This window comes from Glycine max, chromosome 18, assembly GCF_000004515.6.
Source record: "Glycine max cultivar Williams 82 chromosome 18, Glycine_max_v4.0, whole genome shotgun sequence".
NCBI classification, from domain to species: Eukaryota; Viridiplantae; Streptophyta; class Magnoliopsida; order Fabales; family Fabaceae; genus Glycine; species Glycine max.
This window is the reverse complement of record NC_038254.2, coordinates 4,855,365-4,877,132: the sequence shown is the minus strand read 5'-3', so window position 1 is coordinate 4,877,132 and position 21,768 is coordinate 4,855,365. Positions and strand designations below refer to the sequence as shown.

At 31.4% G+C, this 21,768-nt stretch overlaps 3 protein-coding genes across 3 annotated transcripts; all 3 read left to right on the top strand.

Moving 5' to 3' along the window:
• Positions 1–6,976: 6,976 nt before the first annotated feature.
• On the top strand, positions 6,977–7,861 carry LOC100801301 (pentatricopeptide repeat-containing protein At4g18840). The gene has a single exon (XM_006603058.3). It carries the CDS (start codon positions 6,977–6,979, stop codon positions 7,859–7,861), a length of 885 nt encoding a protein of 294 aa, XP_006603121.1.
• Positions 7,862–7,914: 53 nt separating this feature from the next.
• On the top strand, positions 7,915–8,595 carry LOC102665496 (pentatricopeptide repeat-containing protein At1g08070, chloroplastic). The gene has a single exon (XM_006603057.2). The coding sequence runs from the start codon at positions 7,915–7,917 to the stop codon at positions 8,593–8,595; it is 681 nt and encodes a 226-aa protein (XP_006603120.2).
• An 8,297-nt stretch (positions 8,596–16,892) lies between these two features.
• Positions 16,893–19,402, top strand: LOC100800763 (protein NUCLEAR FUSION DEFECTIVE 4). Its single transcript, XM_006602005.4, has 2 exons — positions 16,893–18,220; positions 18,745–19,402. The coding sequence occupies exons 1-2, from the start codon at positions 17,106–17,108 to the stop codon at positions 19,172–19,174; spliced, it is 1,545 nt and encodes a 514-aa protein (XP_006602068.1). The 5' UTR covers positions 16,893–17,105; the 3' UTR covers positions 19,175–19,402.
• The last annotated feature ends 2,366 nt before the right edge of the window (positions 19,403–21,768 follow it).

Sequence of the window (21,768 nt, the reverse complement as noted above, 5' to 3'; positions counted from 1 at the left end):
ATTGAAAGTTAACATCGGTTTAAAAATCGATGTTAACGAATGTGTTACTGTTGACAGTTAACATCGGTTTTTATAAAAAACCGATGTTAACGAATGTGTTATTATTGACAATTAACATCGGTTTTTATAAAAAAACCGATGTTAACGAATGTGTTACTATTGATAGTTAACATCGGGTTTTTCAAAAAACCGATGTTAACCCACGTTAACATCGGTTTTTAACATCGGTTTTTTACAGAAAACCGATGTTAACGAATGTGTTATTGTTGACAGTTAACATCGATTTTTTTAAAAAACCGATGTTAACGAATGTGTTGCTATTGACAGTTAACATCGGTTTTTATAAAAAAACCGATGTTGTTTTCAGGAATTTTTTTTATATAATGTCTTTGTTTTTACAAAAAACCAAAATTTAACCTGTAAATTTAAAATCAGACCATACAGCACACAACATATATCATTTGCATTCAGTTTTCAAATAGATTTTAGCAAAAAACTAGCTATCAACAAAGGTTGTTCAATGTTAAGATGAAACAACAATTGTAAAAAATATAATGCAAAGTACGTAAACTAATTTATTAACCTAAAGTTACATAGTTGTCTAACATCCTATGTTTGATTTCTAACTTTTAGATAATATTGTGCCCACTGTATGCGAAGTGCCTTAAATCTCTCTGCTTCCAATGGTCTAACTTCATTAAAATACTGCATGATGAAATAAAAAAATAAATTAATAATGTAATAACAATTATAAAAAAACCAAATTTGTTTGTAATAAACAATTATCGTCTCCCAATTATTCCTGAAAGATCCTAAGATTATCGTGGACATCCAGTGCATCACGTAGTAGCCACATTCAGTGATTCCTTTTTGTCTATTACACTAAATACATAATGAAATTTGGATATTAATTAAACGTTAACTACAATTAGTGTACACACACATAAAATATATATAAGTAGAACTTTTATTTAAATCACGTACCTTAACAACAATCCACCTAGCAGCAGCCTTGGATTTCGGTTGTGGAGTATCATCAAGTCCTTTCAAAGCACTAGTGTTGAATATAAGGAACATTAAAATATTGATGTTGTTGAGTTATGCCAATGAAAATGTATTGAAAACAATACTGACCTGTTAATTATTCCCTTAAGGTAGTTGTCTGGCCTGTTATGCAAAGAACAAAACCAGACAACTAGGTTTTCCTTAGGTAGAATGACGACCATTTGCCAGTGTCCACTGCAGTAGAGACGAATATAGTTTATTGTAGTAGTATAGATTATTTAAATTCAATTATTGTGTTTGACTTACCTATTCAGATAGGCTTCAAGGTAAACATCTCGTTTTGAACTCTGTATCCAACTCTTGATGTAACTTTCGGATTCAAATTGTGATTGTCCAGATCTCTGAATGGACTGTGGCTCGAGGAATCCATACACATCAGAATTCCCCGCTCGCACACTTGTCTCAGTCAGATGGCTGTGTTGTTAAGTCAAAGTTAATTATGTATGAATTTAAAACAATTACTTTGGTAATTAATAGTAATCTAAAATGACTTACAGAATCCACAACTGTATAACTGATATGCTGAGACATTGACCACCATGTGCAATTTCAGAGAGATCTTCGTGCTTTATATACAACGGGAAGTTTTGATTAAACACCCCGAATATGGTAGCATCCCACATAACCTGGAGCGGCTTCAAAAACAGTTGTGGGATGGTCAATGTCATCAGGTACAGGGGATCATCGACCTCTTCATCCGGGCTTTCTGGAGGTTTTGCTGGAGACACAACTGCCTATTGATAAAACATAGTTAATTAGCAAGTTTTGATTACAGTGAACAAATTAATTGAAAAAAAATAAACATATAATCAGAGTAAAATACCTGTTCTGATAAACACTTCACAAGATGTGTTGGCCAAGCAAGGAAAGTGTTAAGTGTCTGCCCCACTAAGGTAACCTCGTCAGTGGGTATAGGAACGAGAGCCTCTGTATCTTTAACCTCCTCAACACCAACCTTGACTTGGCCATGCAACAACGGGATGTTGTGAACTGTTGTGGATCCCTCGTAAAGTCTTCCTAGGGCAACCAAGCGGGAAGGATTTTCTTCAATATATAGGCCGCATTTGTCTGAGTCACCCATCCCTGGATTGTTCCCTGAGGGAGCAACACAACTCTCCTTTGTACTGACACGAGGACCTGAGGGACCAACCTCTGGCTCTGGAGGTAGTGCAATTCCCTGTGATTGCATCTGAGACTGAAACTGTGACTACATCTGGCTGAAGGATTCCATCATCTTTCGAGTCACTTTTTCTGTGATTGACTCCTCCAGTTGATCTCTGATTTGTTGGGTCAGCTGTTCTAGGTCTTCAAGAGGCATGGAGGAAGAACTGCGGGATGTTCGTGAAGCTGATCCAAAGTATTGCTTTATGGTGACACCGGCTCCAACAGCACGAACACGGCCAGGGTGCTCTGGTCGCCCAATGGCAGCAGTCAGGATATCCTGACGTCCATGGGGGACAAACGATCCCTGTGACGCCTGCTCGTCCAAAGAATCCTGTACCGAACACATATTTGTCCAAGGAATTCACAAAATACACAAAGATAATTACAATTATTAATTAAAAATGACTTACAATCCTGTCAGCTATTTCCTTTGCTGCCTCAGACGTCATCTGTCCAGTTTTCTTCGTGCGGGCTATCTTCCATTTCACGTGGCGTCTGATGGGAGATGGAGGGTCAATGATGTCCTCAGTGCTTCCAGACTGGGCAGCTTCTTCCAGTCTTTTCTTTGCCTTCTCAGCCATGAGCTTTTCTTCTAAATATTCATAACCCCCACGAGACAATACGTGGGGGGCAGTGTTTTGCTTCTGGGAGGCCTGTGCCTTTTTTCGTACATCCTACAAAAGTTTAACATTAATGAAAATGATTATTACAATAAATTATAAGAAATGATTTTGTTGTGGAAAACAACTAAAATGACAAAGTACATACCTCCCATGAGGGGTCTCTACGGGTCTGACAAAACTGAGTCCATTTCTCCTTGCTAATGCCATATTTTTCACAGACAATGTCGTCCGCACCGTCCTTGTCGACTGCAAGTGGCCATTTCCTAGTCAAGTCAGATTTAAATTGCCTCCAGCGCTCGCCGACAATCTGAAGAATTTTCTTCTTTGTCCTATTGTCAGAAGCTTCAGGGATTTGAAATTCCGCCTGACAAACAATAAATTAGGTTTTGTTGTAAGTAAATAACAAATTTAGACTATTAAAGAAAATCAACGAAGAAAACTCAAATACCTGAATATCCTCCCATATCAAATCCTTCTGAGCAGTAGGGACTTCCTTCCAGGTGTCATATGTCACGTCGACCTTATCACGAGCGACAATCCCCAAATATGTTCTTAATTTCTTCTTGTAGGGACCGTCGGCCTTGCCGGTAGCAGGATCGACGTTGACCACAGGTCTTTCTGCCCCAGGTGGTCTAGTGGCCAATGATCGTAGCCGTGTCGCCTTGCGTGTCCGCTTCAACGTAGATGGAGACGCATCAGCGTCTGCAGGAGGAGGAGGAAGAGGAGGAGGAGGCGAGGCAGGTGGAGTATCCATGGTCCTTTAAAGAAAAAAAGTTGAGTTAGTTAATATTATCAAATACGAATCCTCTTCGCAGAGATATCTCTACCTCTTTGAATCAGTTTTTCAATCTTTTTATTTATCCATCATTTGTTTTCTTCTTTTCAATTGAAAAAGCTCCACCGAAACAAAGCATTCATTTCAACGAAACGCAGTGAACAATAGAAATCAGTAACAGAAAAACACAACATGAAGGCATTAATATAAAAGAGAAGAAAAACAAGTTTACCTTTCTTGCCGTGGCGTTATCGGCTGCTTCTTGCCTTTCTTCTAGAAGTTTCACGCCCCTTCTTTTCTTGCCTTTCTTTTGGCTGCTTCTAGAATAAAATAATACTATAAATCCTTCTATATATGTAAACTATAATCAGAATAATCTTGAATGAAAGCTCTTTTAGTTGTTATTCTTGAGCGTGAGTATTTTAAGAGTTTTTTTTCCATCTCTTTCAACCTCTAGTTCTAATTTAAATTTAAATTTTTTAAAAGAAATTACGAATAATTAAAAATAATAATATATCACATATAAATTATTTATTATAAATTTAAAATATAACTTTTATGTTCAAAAATATTTATTTATTATAAATTTTATTCAGAATATAATTTATATATTATATATTATAAATTATAAATTATAAATTTTACTTCCTGTAATATAAAATTGATTATAAAAAATATAACTTATTACTATTAAGTTGATCTCTAATGTTATAACTTAATAAAAAATAATTTTAAATAACGATAGAATTAATACTTAATATTTTTTATATTTAGGATTAAATTTTTTATTTTTTAAAAATTAATTTAACATTATCTCTTTTCAGATATTTTCAAAGGTAAAAAAGTATTTATCATCAAACTAAAATTTAAAATTATATTTGCAAGGTCCATGGCTATGATTAAGGCGTGTTTGTTGGCTTCCCTTGAAACTTGAAGTTGCAGGAGAGAAAAAAAAATTGAATTGGGCGGGAGCGTTAAGTCCACTTTATTTCTTGTCTTAATGAGTCTGAGGATTTGGGTTTCAAGACATTTATTGGTATTATTATTACTGTTAAAAAAACAGAAACGATGATGAAATTTGAGTCTCTTCCGCTTCCATGGACTTTCTTTCATACTCCTATTATACGGGAATTTAAAAATTATGAAAACTCTCTCTTTCAAAGATGTAATTTCTTTACAAATTTAAAACGAAATTTATAATAAGCAGTAGTTGTTAAGAATAGTAAAGAAGTGTTTTTCTTATAGAAACAATTGTTGTAAAGAATTGTCACATGTGAAATCCATTATATGATATTTTTGTTACCTGCCAAACACTGGTCAGGATTTATAAGAAAAAAATTGGAATGCACTTCTATTCATAAATTGACTCACAATATAGTCAGTTTTTGTTTCCAAATTTGAAGGACCAACGCCCAAAGACAACCAAACTAAACAAAGTCCAGACTTTTCGAATCAGAAAAAATTATTTATACCAAAAGATTATTATTAATAAGTAATTTTTAAGATGCAAAGCATCGGGTTTCTTTACTTATTTAAAAAACTATTTTGGTATCGATAATTTAATTTAAAAAATGATAAATGTAATAAAAATAAATTATATGTGAATTATAATTAACTCTAAATTTAAAGACTTAAAACATAATTTTCATGTCTCATGAAAATATTTTTATTTTTGTTCTAAAAATTTTGTTTAGAAATAATGAAAATATCATTTTTTTAAATCCTACAAATATATGAGATAACTATAATTATTTAAATTAAACCACTGTAACATATATTTTCGATAAATCAAATTAATATATACAAATATTTTAATTTATTTTTAATTTAAAGATAATACGATAGCATAAATATAGTAGGATTTCATAGAATTTTTAAACAATATTCTCCATTTACCTTTTTATGAAGATTTTTTTTATTTTTATAATAATTAAATCAAAATATATTAGTAATAAATTTTTAATTTTTTTACCATATAATTGATTTTACCAACATTCTATAAAAATTCTATAAAAGTTAAACTCTATTATTAAAAACAGTTTTTTTTTTTTCAATTTAACTAATATCAAATAATTTATATAAATGTGTGTTATATTTAAATGATAATCATGAAATAATAAAATTAAAATTACGAAATTCATTTTAAAAATTTAGTTTAATTTTTAAATGTTTACCTTTTGAATTTATTATTGTTTATTAATTATTATTTTTTTAATTAAAATATAATTAATAACGCAATATATGTTTTTTTTTAAATATATAAATAATTAAAAAAAAATTATATTAACATCGGTTTTTTCTAAAACCGATGTTAACATCATTAGTTAACATCGGTTTTTGAAAAATCGATGTTAACTAATGATGTTAACATCGGTTTTTCAAAAAACCGATGTTAATGCATACACGTTAACATCGGTTTTTTGGAAAATCGATGTTAAGAATAATACTTTATTTACAAATATGCCACCGCGTTTAACTTAACATCGGTTTTGTCCAAAACCGATGTTAATAAACCGATGTTAAAACTGCTTTTTGTAGTAGTGTGTGGGACACGATTCATACTATAGTATTTGTATTTATCTCCATATCTGAGTAAATTTGTAGATAAATATTCACCTTCATCTCCAGTATACAAGTAATTATTTTTTTGTTTGTGGATATTTTTATAAATACTAATAAGATTCGAGTAAATTTTATCATTCTGTTAACTTAACTAAATATAGTGCTGTAACAATGGAAAATAACTCTTACTCTAAGAATTAATATCTAGGGATTGAGTTACATCTAAATCTAATTTAAAAAAAAATATATACCTAGTAATATTATTAAAATATATAATTATCAATAATAATATTTTAAAAATACCTATTAAGGTCACATGAATAGACTTTTAGATTATATCATACTTTTAAATAAGTTAGATCATATCTTAAAAATTATGTACAAACCAAACTCAAACTACAAGCTGACTTAATTAGTTTATTCTATTTTTACCGTTAACTACACTATAAATGACTAACCATAAAACAAACAAGAATTGTTAGAATGTGTATGAATTTTTATTTTGTAGAGAAATATCCCATATTTAGCACTCACAAATAGCAGGCCATATATGATAATATTTTGTATACATATGCTTACCCTAACTAAATGAAATAGACACTAAGACACTACTTAAATTATAATTAAAACATTGTTAAGAATTATTTTAATGAAATATCAAATTTCGAACAATTTAATTTAATTTGGCTACTATTTGTCCTCAATTATTTTTGGTTTATCTGCACGCATATATATTACACGAAGAACCCTTATAGTGTTATCACTTGCAACAACACCAAATTTCTTTATGCTCCCCAATAAAACCAAACCCCTTCTTCTCTCAAAGTCTCAACCTTCAATACTTCGTTTTCTCCCGCCACGACCTTCCCTGTGCCAAATCAAGCAAACCCATGCACACGTCGTCGTTTCGGGCCACCACGCCCGCATCACCGCCCACCTTCTCTCTCTACTTTCTCTCTCCTCCCCCGTTCCGTTCCCGCTCCATTACTCTCTCTCCCTCTTCAACTCAATCCCGTTCCCCACCGTCTTTGCCTTCAACTCCCTCATCCGCTGCCACGCCAAAGCGAACTCACCACCCTCTCTTTCTCTTTCTCTCTACTCTTCAATGCGACGCCGTTTCCTCAACCCCAACCAGCACACCTTCACCTTCGTGCTGCACGCGTGCAGTAAGAGCACAAACACCAACCCGGGTGTTCAAATTCATGCACACTTGATCAAGTTCGGCTATGCATGCCACGTGTTTGTTCGGAACGCGCTGATTCACTTGTATTGCGAGTGTTCCTGTGTTGATTCTGCCAAGAGGGTGTTTGCAGAAGACACCCTTTGCAGCGACGTGGTGACATGGAACTCCATGTTGGCCGGTGCGGTGAGAAACGGGGAAGTTCGTTTTGCAGAGAAGATGTTTGATGAAATGCCTGAAAGGGATGTTGTGTCGTGGAGCACCATGATAACGGGGTACGTTCAAAATGGGCTCTTGGAGGATGGGGTGGGGAGTGGTTTAGAGACAGAGCGGAGGCAAGGGGTCAGGCCTAAAGAGGGCAATATTTGGTGGCTTTGCTTTCGGATTCGGGGCAGCTGGGGTTTACTTGGGGTATGGGGGGGTTGTTCATTTGTACCATGGAGGGGTTGGAGGTTTCCAATGACTGGTTCCTATAGGGACTGCTTTGGTTGACATGTACGCAAAGTGTGGGTTGCATTGAAAAAGCTAGGATCTTGTTTGATGGGATGGTGAAGAAGGATGTGTGGACGTGGAATGTCATGATTTGTGGGCTAGCTTCGCATGATCGTGCAAAGGAGGCACTCACACTGTTTCAGAGGTTCATTGATGAAGGTTTTCGTCCCGTGAATGTGACGTTTGTGGGTGTGCTTAATGCTTGTAGTAGGGCCGGTTTGGTGGGTGAAGGGAGGCATTACTTTAAGTTGATGGTGGATGGTTATGGCATTCAGCCAGAGATGGAGCATTATGGGTGCATGGTTGATCTCCTGGCTCGTGCTGGTTTAGTTGATGACGCAGTTCGGTTGATTGAGGGAATGACAGTTGCGCCGGATCCTGTGATGTGGGCGACGCTGCTTGATGCGTGCAAGCTTCATGGATATGCGGAGATGGGGGAGAAGATTGGGAATAAGTTGATAGAGTTGGATCCAACGCATGATGGGCATTATGTGCAGTTGGCTGGAATATATGCAAAAGCGAGAAAATGGGAAGATGTAATTAGGATTCGGGGATTAATGAGTGAGAAAATTGCCAGCAAAGTTGCTGGGTGGAGCTTGATTGAAGTGCAGGATAGAGTTCATCGCTTTGTTGCAGGGGACAGAGAGCATGAATGTTCTTCAGATATTTACAAAATGCTTGAAACAATAGGATTGAGGATAGCTGAAGCTGGTTTATTCACTAAAGTATCTTAACTGTGCTGCATAATATAGGAAAAGAAGAAAAGGTTAGGAAGAGCACAGTAAGTTAGGAATTACTTCTGGCATTTTGGTAGCAATATTTGGTGATTGCATCAGATGATCAGAATTGTGGAGAATTTGAGAGTTTAGTAGGACCGTTACGAGTGATCAAGATTATTATGTCCAAACTCCGAAGTGTTTGACAGAGATACAAACAGTTTAGAGATGGCAGCAAATTTCACCATTTAAAGAAAGCACATATGTTTCCATCTTAGGGTGTGTTTGGAAATTTGTTAGAGTGGCATTCAACGGAAGTTTTATACTTTCCGATACATAAAGGATAAGCAATGTGACTTTGGATCGAGTGGAATGTGGGTTTATTTGGACAAAGCTGATATCCAAAAACACTCTTAATTATTGTAGGACGTTTATTCAAGTCAATCCTTCACTTTACCCGCTTTTTTTCTATGATAACATTGTTTTTCCAAGTTTGGTTTTCCCTAAATAATTTTACACAATTTCCTCGTTGCACGAGTTTAAAAGAGAAAAAAAAAAAACCAACAAATGTATATATGGAAATAAGGGAGAAGAAAATGGAAAATGAATGCCCATATTCTTAGAAACTCTCCTTCTTGGCTTCATCTCCTCACTCGCACGCCCACACTCTCAACTGTCTACATTAGCACCAATGAATATATGTCCTAGATTTTGTACTTTCTTTTATATCCTTACTCAGCATTTGTTGATCAACAATGGAAAAATCAATTGTATAGGATTTCTCACTCCCTGTACTACTTTGGCGTGGTGTTGTACCTATTTATTAATTATTTGTGTGTTCTATCCTCGAAGCAATAACTGTTGAAAAACGTTTGGGAGGCCTAGTTTAGTGTTGGTGAACGAAATATTAGGGCCATAAAGGAAATACGTTGACATCTTAAGGAGCTATTTACTCAATACACTGAGAGCATCATGTAGTCAATTTTATAATTAAATATGCCACTTAAAAAGGATTAAAGAATGAATTTGGTTAGAAGCGATAATAGTAGCAAAATAATCTATCTATTTATATGTAATTCATCTACTCAATTTATATAAAATTCAATCACCATTCAGTTGTTAAAAAAAAGACTTAGATCGAATTATATGAACCATATAATTAAATGAATAGATAACAATTCATCGTCTTTTATTTTTAAATCTAACGGATTACCTAATTAATATTTAATGAATAAAAATCAATACAGTATTTTTTAATATTTAATTTTTTCTTAAATTATTAAAAAAATTACACCCTTTGCACATTAATATGAATGTTCATGGGTAGTTTTGGTGTAATTTCATTAATCGAGGTGAAATTACTTTGGACAATTTGGTTGTGAAGATTGATAATTGTCAAAAATACTTAATTAAGACACGTGGATTTATGTAATTATTTTATCTTTTTCTTATTTAAACTTTGTTTATGTCTTTTTTATGTAAATTGTTAATTTGTAATTTGTTCTCTTTTAACTTGTCATTTTTCTAGATCACATATACTTATTGATGAATTAATTTGTAGAAATTTGAAATGGATTGAATTGCATTATTGGAACAAGGTTTAGTGAAAATTACGGCTCAAATATGTTTAAGTTGGGATTGAAGGACTCAAATTGAAGTTTCTTTTTGGAGAAAAATGAAAAAAATATTGCAGATGAAAAATAATCTTTAGCCAAATAGGTTTTGACTTAAGTTGAATTTATACAGAAGTGCAAAACTGCAAAGTTGTAGTGTCTGTTTAAGCCTGAAACTTTTGACTTAAGCAGACCCTCACTTAAGTACAAATTTTTTGGATTGTATAAATAGATTTTCACACTCTTTTTTTTTGGGGACGTTCATTATTATGTAAAAACAACTTATTTACTAAAGTTTTTTCTCTCCAACTTTCTCCTCTCATTATTCTTCCATATTTCTTGCTTTTGGATGCTATTCATGGAGATGGGTAGCCAACCCTTCTATTGTTGGGGTTAGATTGTATCTAAACATTATACTTTCATGTATTTCTTTTGAAGTAGTGTTATATGTTCATCTTGTTCTTCAATGTTAGCTTTTTACTTCTATGCTTCATGCTTGTTATGGATTGGTCACTCATAGCTTGAGTGTAATATGGCTATTGGAAAATACTTTTTTATGTTGAATTGTGGTAAAATATCCATTAAACCTCGGAGCTATGAATAAGATGAGGGTTAATGGTTATCTTTGGGTCATTGAGCTTAAATCAAACTTCTTTGTTAAATGTGCAAATGATTAATGTTTAATGGAGAAACTTAAGTCTTTTCACATAAGGAATTATGGATTAGAGTACAGTTTTTGAACAATGATTGATATTAACATTAGATTACAAGTTGAGTATCATGTTTTAGTATAAAGAGAGTTTGGTTTGATGAAATGTAACCTCGACAATCTTCGTTATTTGAATTTCATATCATTTTATTGTGTATTTATTGAAAATCCCAAAAATATCGTAATTTGTAGCTTTGTTTTGCTTTATCTTTATTATTGAATGCTATATTCAAATTATCATTTTTTATTTGTTAGTTTAGATAGTAAAAACTTGTGATATTTGTTAAGTTTTGTGCAAGTCTCCGTGGGAATGATAACTCTTATTTATTGAATACTACTTGACGACTTGGTATGTTTGTCAATGAGTCAATAAAGATACTTTGACTGAGACCAAGTTAAAGATATTCTAGTCGAGGCAGAAGCAAAGATACTTTACTTGAAGTCAAGTTGAAGATATTTTGACTGAGATCATGTGAAAGACATGCTAGTCAAGGATAAGCACGCAAAAGATGCACTAGCTAAGCCTGGGTCAAAGATACTTTGGATGAGCTCGAGCAAAAAATGTGTTGGCTAATCTCGGGTCGAAGATGTTCTGGCTAAGGTTGAGACTATGATGCTTTGTTCGAGTTGATCCTTAGATGCTCTAGCTGAGGTTGAGGTGAAGATGATTTAGTTGATGCGAAGATGAAATTACTCTGGTTGAAGCCAAGTTGAAAATACTCTGACTAGGGGCAAGTTGAACACACTTTAACTAAGGCTAATGCGAAATTACTCTAGACAGGATTGAGATGAAAATATTATGGCCGAGTCAAAGATACCTTGGTCGAGGTTGAGTTGTAGATACTTTGGCTGAGGCCTAGCAAAACATGCTTTACTCGAGGTCGAGTCAAAGATACTCTGATTGAGGTTGAGGTGAATATGTTTTGACTAAGGTTAAGGTTAAATTATTCTAGGTGAAACCAAGTTGAAAATACTTTGACCGAGACTGAGTTAAAGATACTCTGACCAAAGATGAGTTATGAAGTTATTCAAACTAACGTTGAGTTAAAGATATTCTAATGCCCGAAGCTAGGTTGAGACTACTCGAATAGAGAATGAGTTGAAAATATATTTGTGAACATATATTGAGAAAAATATTTTTGAAATAGTCATAATTTTTTTTAATTTTTAAAATAATTTTATGGATAGATTAATATTCATCCATAAAAAGTTATCTATAGATAATTTGGATAAAATCGCCAATAAATTAAAAAAAAGTATTCATGTATATATTAATGAATTATTTTTAATCTATCCACCATAATCCAAATTAAAATTTATCCAACTTATATATTTATCACCCTTACGCATCCATGACTAAAGTTTCCCTTCAAACCACCAAGATATTATGCCGAGAAACTGCTATATTCCACCAAGTAAAACAATTTTTTTCTTACTGATTTAATTGGACTAACGTACATATCATGATATGATCAATTAAACTCCAAACTAACTCAAACTGGCATCCATGTATGTTTGTGTTTTCTCTTTTTTGATCTTTTAAAATTTAAGGAATAAGGGACTCAGCGGACAGCTGATACCATCAATATATCGACAGCAGTTATGACTCATAATAGATAAGGGATACATCCATGAAGAAATGAAACATTTTATTTTTACAAATTGAATGTTCAATTATTTGATTTATGTGACTAGAGATTATTGATAGAAGAACATGATAAGGATATCAGCATCATTCCCATTCATGTCCTGCTTTTCTAAGTGAGGTTTTCGTTACTTTTTTATTTGCTGAACTAGTGGTGAAGGGATTTTATTTATTTATTTTATATGACGACAACAATAGAGTTTGAGCTTATTAAAATTGCATGTAAATTATTCAAACTTTCTGGTCACTGAAACAACTCTATTAAATTTGTGTAGTGTAAAGTATGATCTTTACCAGACAAAGCTGTTACAATATGTAATATTTATTGACTATTTACGGATCAATTTATTTTTTCGTGACGTGAGCCATAGCCATATTGTGATGTTTCATGCTTTAGTGCTTTTGTCGTGGTTGAAAATTTAACCCCCATTACAATAGGAACCATGATTAGTTTCGCACATTATTCGATTCAAGTGGAAAGCTTTCCCTTGAAGTGATTTCGTTATATATAGCATTAGGCCGGATAAGTTTGAAACAATTCCCAGCACACCTCCCTACGCGTTCACACACATACAGATAGAACCTATTATAGCTGAGAGAAATTAGGTAGCCATTTAGTTTTTTCTTCTTCTTTTTTTTATATGTAAAAATTGAAAATAATGTTAACATATTTATAATAATTTATACATGTTGTTCAACCAATCGAGCTAGATTCTTTGGACAAGGAGTCATTTAGTTTGAAATTAACAAAAAAAGTTAAACATATGTTTCATTCTCATATATATGAAAATATTTAAAATTAATATTTAAAATTTATCATTGTAAAATTGCAGTACATTTTTTCGTCCTAACAAAATTAAAATGAGTTGTTTTTTTAGCTTGGAGTAAGGTTCAAACATTCAAATCCACCTGAATAGCTTTTTTTACATTGGTTATATGTATAATTGATTTAAAAAATATCATATTTTACATCTACATGTATAACCTATGTAAAAAATATCATATTTACATCGATTATATGTATAACAATATAACAAGTCATCATCAAAGGTTTGAATTTATCCGAACTTACATCCGAACCAAAAAATGATACATTTCAATTTTGTGAGAATGAAAAACAAATTAAAAATTTTGCAGGGATGAATTTTGAATATTTTTATATTTTTGAGGATGAAAAATATACCTAAAAATATTTTGTTTTTGTTTTTTGCTTTTATTTTCTTTAAACAGATGATATAATAAAAATGAAAATAAAAAACAATAAAAGATTGATTTCATTATTTTTATACAAAGTTTTGAAAATAGAAAATTAAGTGAACAAACAATAACAAAATATTTTCTTAAACTAAACTGTCTCTTATTAATTTTGATTATACAATCCTAATATAATTGGTTTAGATATGTTTTTAATCATAGTAATTAAGTTTGTGTTTTTTAACGATGGTCTTTGTAGGTTTTTTTTTGTTTATTTTTAATCTCCGTAAATTTATGTTTTTTTAGTTTTAGTTCCTCTAAAATATTTTGTTCATTTTTTATTTCTATAAATTTACATATTTTTAATGGATTATAATATTTTTTTAGTCCTCATAAATGGATGCTTACAAGTTACAAGGATCAAAATGGAGAAAATTACACTTATATCAGTTATATAGACTAGAAATAAACAAAATAAAAATTATAAGGACTAAAATTAAGAAAAATACAAATTTACATGAATTAAAAATAAAAAAATTACAAAAAATATAATTAAAAAATATAAAATTACATGAACCAAAAATATATTTAAGTGTATATAATTTGATAATCTAAATATTATTATATGGTTAAGATTAGCTCTTCCTCTTCTGATACGATATCTGTCAATATGGTCCACGCACATACATTTCACACATACATATGAGTTTGATCAATAAGCATTTTAAAAAACCTTAACTTGACTTGGATCTTAAGCAAGCCAACTTAGGCCCCAAACCACTAAATTTTAACAGAGACTAATAGCATATTCTCAGTTTACTATTTGGCAGAGGATATCTTTGTACACGTGAACTTGCCCTATATGGATATCATGTGTGAATATTCTCACATTTGTGTGCCATGTAACAACGTAAGAACTTAATCTATTTAATTAATCACATAAACCTTTTACAAAACCTTAATCTGACTTATACTTAGAGAGCCAAGTCAGACCAAATGGACTATTCCTGGCTGGATCAAGCACATGGAGAATTGGGACGGGTAATTTGTAGCAAGAACGTGTTCTTTATTAATGTCATGTGTGAATTTGACATTAATAGTACGTGTGTGCCATATGATCTTAACGTGAGTACTCTTACATGCTCGTTGGAATAAAAGTTATAATCGTCATTTTTGTTTAATTATCTTTCTCCTGAGAGAAAAATTTATTTGTTAAGAAATTTGATTGTTGAGGACAATTTTATTTGTTGCAAATCATATAATTTTGTTGTTGCAATCACTAAACATGATAAGTCCTTCTTCCACTAAGATACTTAATAATTTTGAACACGTACAGTAACTTGTATCTCCAGGTTTCAAATAACTATTAATGGTAAATCAGACGAAGAAATGCTTTATCATTCTTCTGTTCAGGTGCTTATGGAAAACTACACGTAACAAATCAGTACCGTCCTGATAAAGGCAAAATTACAAATTAAAGTTCATTCGTCGTTTTTGGTTATGTCAAATCAAATTTACAAGGAATTTGTAGCTTGAAGAGTAAAATTAGGTTTGATATTTGAGATTAATTCTTATACTTACGTACGTTGATGGACAGTATAAGATAAAGTCCTTGATTCAATCAATATAATTAAGTTATATAAAATATATGGTGTTATTCGAGTTACTTCAGATTGATATGTGATTAACAATGATTCTAAATTTCAAAGTAGGTCCATGCTGTGGATGGCTCAACAGCGACTTTTTGATGCCCAATTCAGTGTCACGGATCACGTCATAACGACGAAACACAACCGTACCTCGGTGTATAAATTCTCTCGGTTTTCAAATTTTATGTGGATGGTTCAACATGTGAAAGTAAAAACTAAATTTAATTTCTTCAAGAATATGAATTCGATTTTTTCTACCAATGTGAAGTCTTCATTAATAAAAATTCTATAATTATTCATTAAATAATCTTGAGGTTTGTCTTAAAAGTTTTGCATTTATTTATCTTAATATATTAATAAGAATTAATATAAAAAAGACGAACACAATATTTATTATAATTAACAAATATATGATCACTAGGGAAATAATTTCCCTTCAAAACGGTCCAAGTATGAAATGTTGAGAATATGCTTGATATTTTAGTTCATTTTTTAAGAATTTTTTATCTGCATCAAATTTTTATGATATTATTTAAATTAAAAATATTATGAATTTTTTTAGATAAAGATAGTGATTTTATTATATTTTTTAGATTCAGGATATAGGAATTTAATTTTAAGAGTAAGATAATATTTGATTTTTGTTACACTTTTATTCTAAATATAGAGCTCATGAATAAAATAGTGACATCTTTTTTTTTTTGGAGGGGGCGAGGGGGTTGGGAGGCAAAAAAATACAAAATTTATAATTATGAAATATATAATCAATAGGGAAACAATTATCCTTTAAATCAGTTCAAGTCCAAAATGTTATGAATATGTATGATATATATCTTAGGAAAGGATAATTTAGTTTACTTTTAATAATTTGTTATTTATTTTACATTTTTAGAATATTATTTAGATTTGAAATATTATGAATTTATTCAGATAAAAATAAAGATTTAATCCTATTTTTTAGATTTATGAGATTAAGAAAATAATTTTAAGATTAAGATGATATTTAATTTGAATTTTGTTACACTTTTACTCTATAAATAGAGACCATGAATAAAATATTGATGTACATAATATATTTCTTTCTCTTATAAATATATCTCTACATATATCACCAATAAAAAAATTTATCATGTAATATATAATTTTTTTATCCTTAAACATAATAAATAATATAAAAAATTTATAATAACTAATATATCATAATCACATCATGGTTTATATAATAAGGAAGCTAGGGACTCACCTGAGATAAAATTGGTGGGAAGTGTTCAAAATGATGCGCACTTCACCGACAGCCAGAAGTTCAGGACATCGTGCGTGTTTCACCACTTCACATAATTTAGTTTCCGTTTATGTCCTCAAGGCCAAACGAGTCTATGTTATGTTCAGATTTAGCTTCAAAATCTTAACTACCCATAACTGCATTCATGACACACAATATTTTCTAGTATCGGTGGTATTCCATGATACAAAACCCCTGTCTTTTTCTTTAATAGGTGAGAATTGAAGAGTCTACTCAATGCTTGAGTTATATCCCCATATACAGAACCCAACGTTATTCCACAGATTAAGTCCTGTGGCATTATATTCATTGACTTTAGCTTTTACTCCACTTTTTCTCGACTTATAAACCTTCACACATCCCATATCATCTTATTAGCTTAGTGAGAAGGGTATAGTTCAAGTTTTCTTTTTCTTTCTAAAACTTCTTATTTACCATGCCTTCTACTACTCTTCAATGGCTAAGCCTTGTTGGCATCATTTGGCTCCAAGCCATAATTGGCACAAACACTAATTTCCCTACTTACTCTTCTCAACTGAAGCAACTTCTATCTATTTCCCAAGTTCAACTCAATAACCTTGCTTTTGCCTCTGATGCAGGCAAGCTTTTTGGCTGGTTTTCTGGCCTTGCTTCTATATACCTCCCCCTTTGGTTAGTCCTCTTGATTGGTTCAACTCTTGGGTTAGTTGGTTATGGTGTGCAATATCTCTACATAACCAACCAAATCTCCTCTTTGTCCTATTGGCATGTGTTCTTGCTAACTTTTCTTGCTGGCAATAGCATTTGTTGGATAAACACAGTGTGCTATGTTGTCACCATAAGGAACTTCTTTTCTGATCGCGAAGTTGCCGTGGGAATGACAACTAGCTACCAAGGACTAAGTGCAAAGATTTATGCCAACATTGTTGATGCTGTTTCTCCTCACAAGAAGGCTAGTGCCTTTATCTTCCTTAACTCTCTCTTACCTGTGATAGTTGGTTTAATAGCAGCTCCTCTAGTCAGAGAAATTGATGAAGAAGTCACAAGTCCTAAGCACACGCGTGTTGGTTTTGGTGTGATGTTTGTTATTACCATTTCAACTGGAATATATGCTGTGTTGAGCAGCTTGCAGTTTGTCACAAGCAAAGTATCCTCACTAGGCACCTTGGTTGGTATTCTAGTGACCCTTCTCTTGCCTCTACTAGTCCCTCTTTCAGTGAAGATCAAGGAGCTTCAGGAAAACACAGAAAAAGTGAGAATCTACCATTTTACTATGGAGGAGAATACTACTAGTGAAGAGAGGGTGGAGAATGAGGTGAAAGAGGGTGAAGTTCAAGAAGAGGTTGGTATTATAGAAGAAGTTGGAGTGAAGTTGATGCTGAGAAGAATAAATTTCTGGTTATATTTCTTTGTCTATTTTTTTGGTGCAACAGTTGGTTTAGTATATCTTAATAACTTGGGACAAATAGCTGAATCCAGGGGTTGCTCTAATATTTCATCTTTGGTGTCTTTGTCATCATCGTTTGGGTTCTTTGGCCGTCTCATGCCATCTCTTATGTACTACTTCTACAGGTAAATGTTCCCTTCATAGCTAACCTCCACCATCTAACACCAACCTGAACAAGTGCATTTACACCTCTCATTTAATGCATATAATGACTATAGATGCGTTAGTTGATGTACAATGATAAATATGAACTATGAAGATGAACAATAAAATTAAAAGCACCGCTCATCTTTTTAATTAGTTTTCTTTTAATAGAAACATTGAGCTTAAAAATATAACATCTCATGCAAAATTTTCAAATTCTTCACTGTAAGACCAACCTTAGTGAATACAGTATCACACTATCACTTAGTGGCGGATCCACACATAAGAGAGGGGTACACATGCACTACTCATTTTTTAAAAGTTAAATATAAATATTTTTACCGTGTATATTTTGTCCATCCTATTTTTTTATATCTGAACCCCTAATACTTATTCATTTTTATTTTTTAATTAGATTATCTCCTGACTTAGGATCCTAGTTCCGACACTATTGTTACTTCTCTTTATTAACATGACGTCTAATAATAACTTTTTATGTTTTAAGGGGAAAATGTAGAATTTCAAGACCTGCTTCTATGTTGGCAGCGATGGTTCCAATGTCAGGTGCATTTTTCTTACTTCTCAACAAAACAGACATTGTCCTCTACACCAGCACTGCAGTGATTGGAGTGTGTACTGGAGCAATCACTTCCATTGCTGTTTCCACAACTACTGAGCTATTTGGTACTAATCATTTCTCAGTGAATCATAATGTGGTGGTGGCCAACATTCCTATTGGATCCCTTATATTTGGCTACTCAGCTGCACTTATTTACCGTAAGGAAGGGCATGAACATGATGAGCATGTGAAATGCATGGGCATGGAATGCTACAGAAACACTTTTATCATGTGGGGTTCCTTTTGTTTCCTTGGAACTCTTTTGGCTTTGATTCTACATGCTAGGACTCGCAAGTTTTTCTCACAAAAACAATAGGGTACACATTTTACTTTAACAGGAGTATTGTTTCTTTTTTAGCATACACTGGAGATGTGGCTTGTAAATCTCCTCTAAATTTTACACCAGTACGTAATATATATAGTAGATAAATATAAATATACATCTATTTTGTTTTTTATCCCATATTTTTTATTTCTTTCTTTATCATTACATTTATTATTTTTTTTCTCTTTTTCTTTTCTATTTTGTTTCCCCACTTCCCTTTACCTTTTGGTGTATATTTTTCTTATCTTAATTTGTTAGTTTTATTAAAAATAATTGGTAGGAAAAATTGTAATTAACCTCCGGCCTTTAGACCCCCTACTCCCCTCTCTTAAATTAATCCCATTCTCAATCACTAGGTAAACTTTATATTTTCAACTTTTTGTTTGTTGAACATTATACTGGATTTAAATCCAGCCTCTTATGAAATTGGCTTACAATAATTACCATACGGATTAAGAACTCCTATTATATCTCCACCTTTAGGTGTACGTTAATTGGTGATCTTTCAAAATATTATCTTTAAAAAAGTAATATATATAATTCTAAATAATATGATACAATAATAATAGGAAAAAATAAATAAAAATGAAATAATAAGAAAAGGAGAACTATATTATAATAATAAGTTTAAATTTAACGCATGCAATAGAAATATTTTTGGTTCACTAAAATGATTTCAAAATATTTTTACAAGTTTCTATCTCCTTTACGTACGTGACTAAGGTTGATTTTAGACTTTTGACACACTTAAGTTTTTTTCTCACAAACTCAACAAACATTACCAATTGAACCGTACTAATTACATATAGAGCGATAAAAAAGAGTGATACATTAGTACGAGTGTTATTGACATAGTCAATGAATTTATTCAGAACTCTAGCATAAATTATGGGTTAGAAAGTGCAGTCATAGATCCATTGTAGGGACGAAGACCACAAGTCCACAATGTCCAACAGCTTGCTGCACTTTAAATAAATGAGCTAGCTGTTTTCAGTCTATTAATTGGTCCCTCTTTCGTTGAAAAAGTATGAAAATTAAACGTCCCATGAATTTGTTTTCTTAATTATTTAAATTAAAGGACAAATTAAACTTACAGTTAACCAAAATAAAAGTTATAAAACTCTAGTTTTGATTAAAAAAAATATTAAAGTATATTTACTATTAAATTGAAACGTATTTCTTTTCTGGACACTTCAAAAAGTAATATCAATTCTACTTGAAGATATAAAACCTCTTTATTCATAGGTTGAGAGAGGAAAATGTCAAATCAGAATATCGATGTCTATAATTAATATACCTGTAAATGGTAAATATCTAACAATATTTATGGGCACACTTGGCTGACAGACAGATTTCATAGATACAAATAATATATATATATATATATATATATATATATATATATATATATATATATATATATATATATATTCTAATAAAAGATAATTATGAGATCAATTTATTAGATATAGTTAGGTTATATTATTTTATTAGATAAATTTAAAATTTATTAGATAATATTTTATTAAATTTGATTAAATATATTATTTTGATGTGATAATGTAACGTGACATTACATAATTGATTGGATAATACATATGACATATGACTTATTTTTCAAATTACACCGAAATAATGGGGAAAAAAAGCATTATATGATCGGGCAAAGATTATCGAGGCACGTGGATGGGTCTGCATGGCTCAAAAGGGTTGGCAATTTTCTCACATCTCTCGGCTTCCCATTATGTATCAATTTATGTTTTGAGTTTACAACATAAATGAACTAATCTTTCATAGGATCGGTGCCCACATTTTCAATTTTAATAGAAAAAGATGCTTAACAAAATGTTTATTAAAGTTAGACTTACTAGAAAAAAATTATTTTTGAAAATTGTAAAACTTGCTTGTTTATTTTTTAACTAATATTTTAGTGAGAGTCTTACACAAGATAAATATTTATTTTATGTAACTAAAATCTACAATAAATAAATATTTTAAACATATACATTATATTTTAAAGTTATAACAAACAATTTATATTATGATACAAAATTATTTTTAATTACTGATAATTTGTTTTTAAACATATTGAAATCCAATTAACAAATAAAGATCAAAAGGATGAATTGAAAGAGATAAGGTGTTAAAAATACCATTAAAACATTCTTGTTAAAGAATTTTTTTTAAAATTGCTTTTGTCGAATAATAACTATAAAAATGTTCCTATTCGAGATCATCAATCATATTATTAGCTCGAGTAAAATATGTTTTTTGGTTCCTGCAAATCGAATTTAATTGTTATACGATAAAAATATGTGTATTTAATCTTTAATTTGACACTGACGACAGGGATCAAATACGGACTGAATTCATTTATTTTTTAAAGTATAAGAATCAAATTCATCAATTTCAAATTAGAAACCAAGTTTTAATTTACATCAATTACAAAGAATAAAATAACATATTTTATCCCTTAACATCTATCCGGACCATTTAACACTAATACATATGTAGGCATGGACTGTTTTCTTTTTTCCTTCACCGAATTAATTTACTCTTTTATTTTCTCTCATTCCCTTTTTTCT

Excerpts from the sequence above, each read along its gene's own strand:
- LOC100801301 (XM_006603058.3), top strand. The coding sequence starts at position 6,977 with ATGCTCCCCAATAAAACCAAACCCCTTCTTCTCTCAAAGTCTCAACCT.
- LOC102665496 (XM_006603057.2), top strand. The coding sequence starts at position 7,915 with ATGGTGAAGAAGGATGTGTGGACGTGGAATGTCATGATTTGTGGGCTA.
- LOC100800763 (XM_006602005.4), top strand. The coding sequence starts at position 17,106 with ATGCCTTCTACTACTCTTCAATGGCTAAGCCTTGTTGGCATCATTTGG. Across the intron at positions 18,221-18,744 it reads CTTATGTACTACTTCTACAG|GGGAAAATGTAGAATTTCAA; the intron begins GTAAATGTTCCC and ends TTATGTTTTAAG.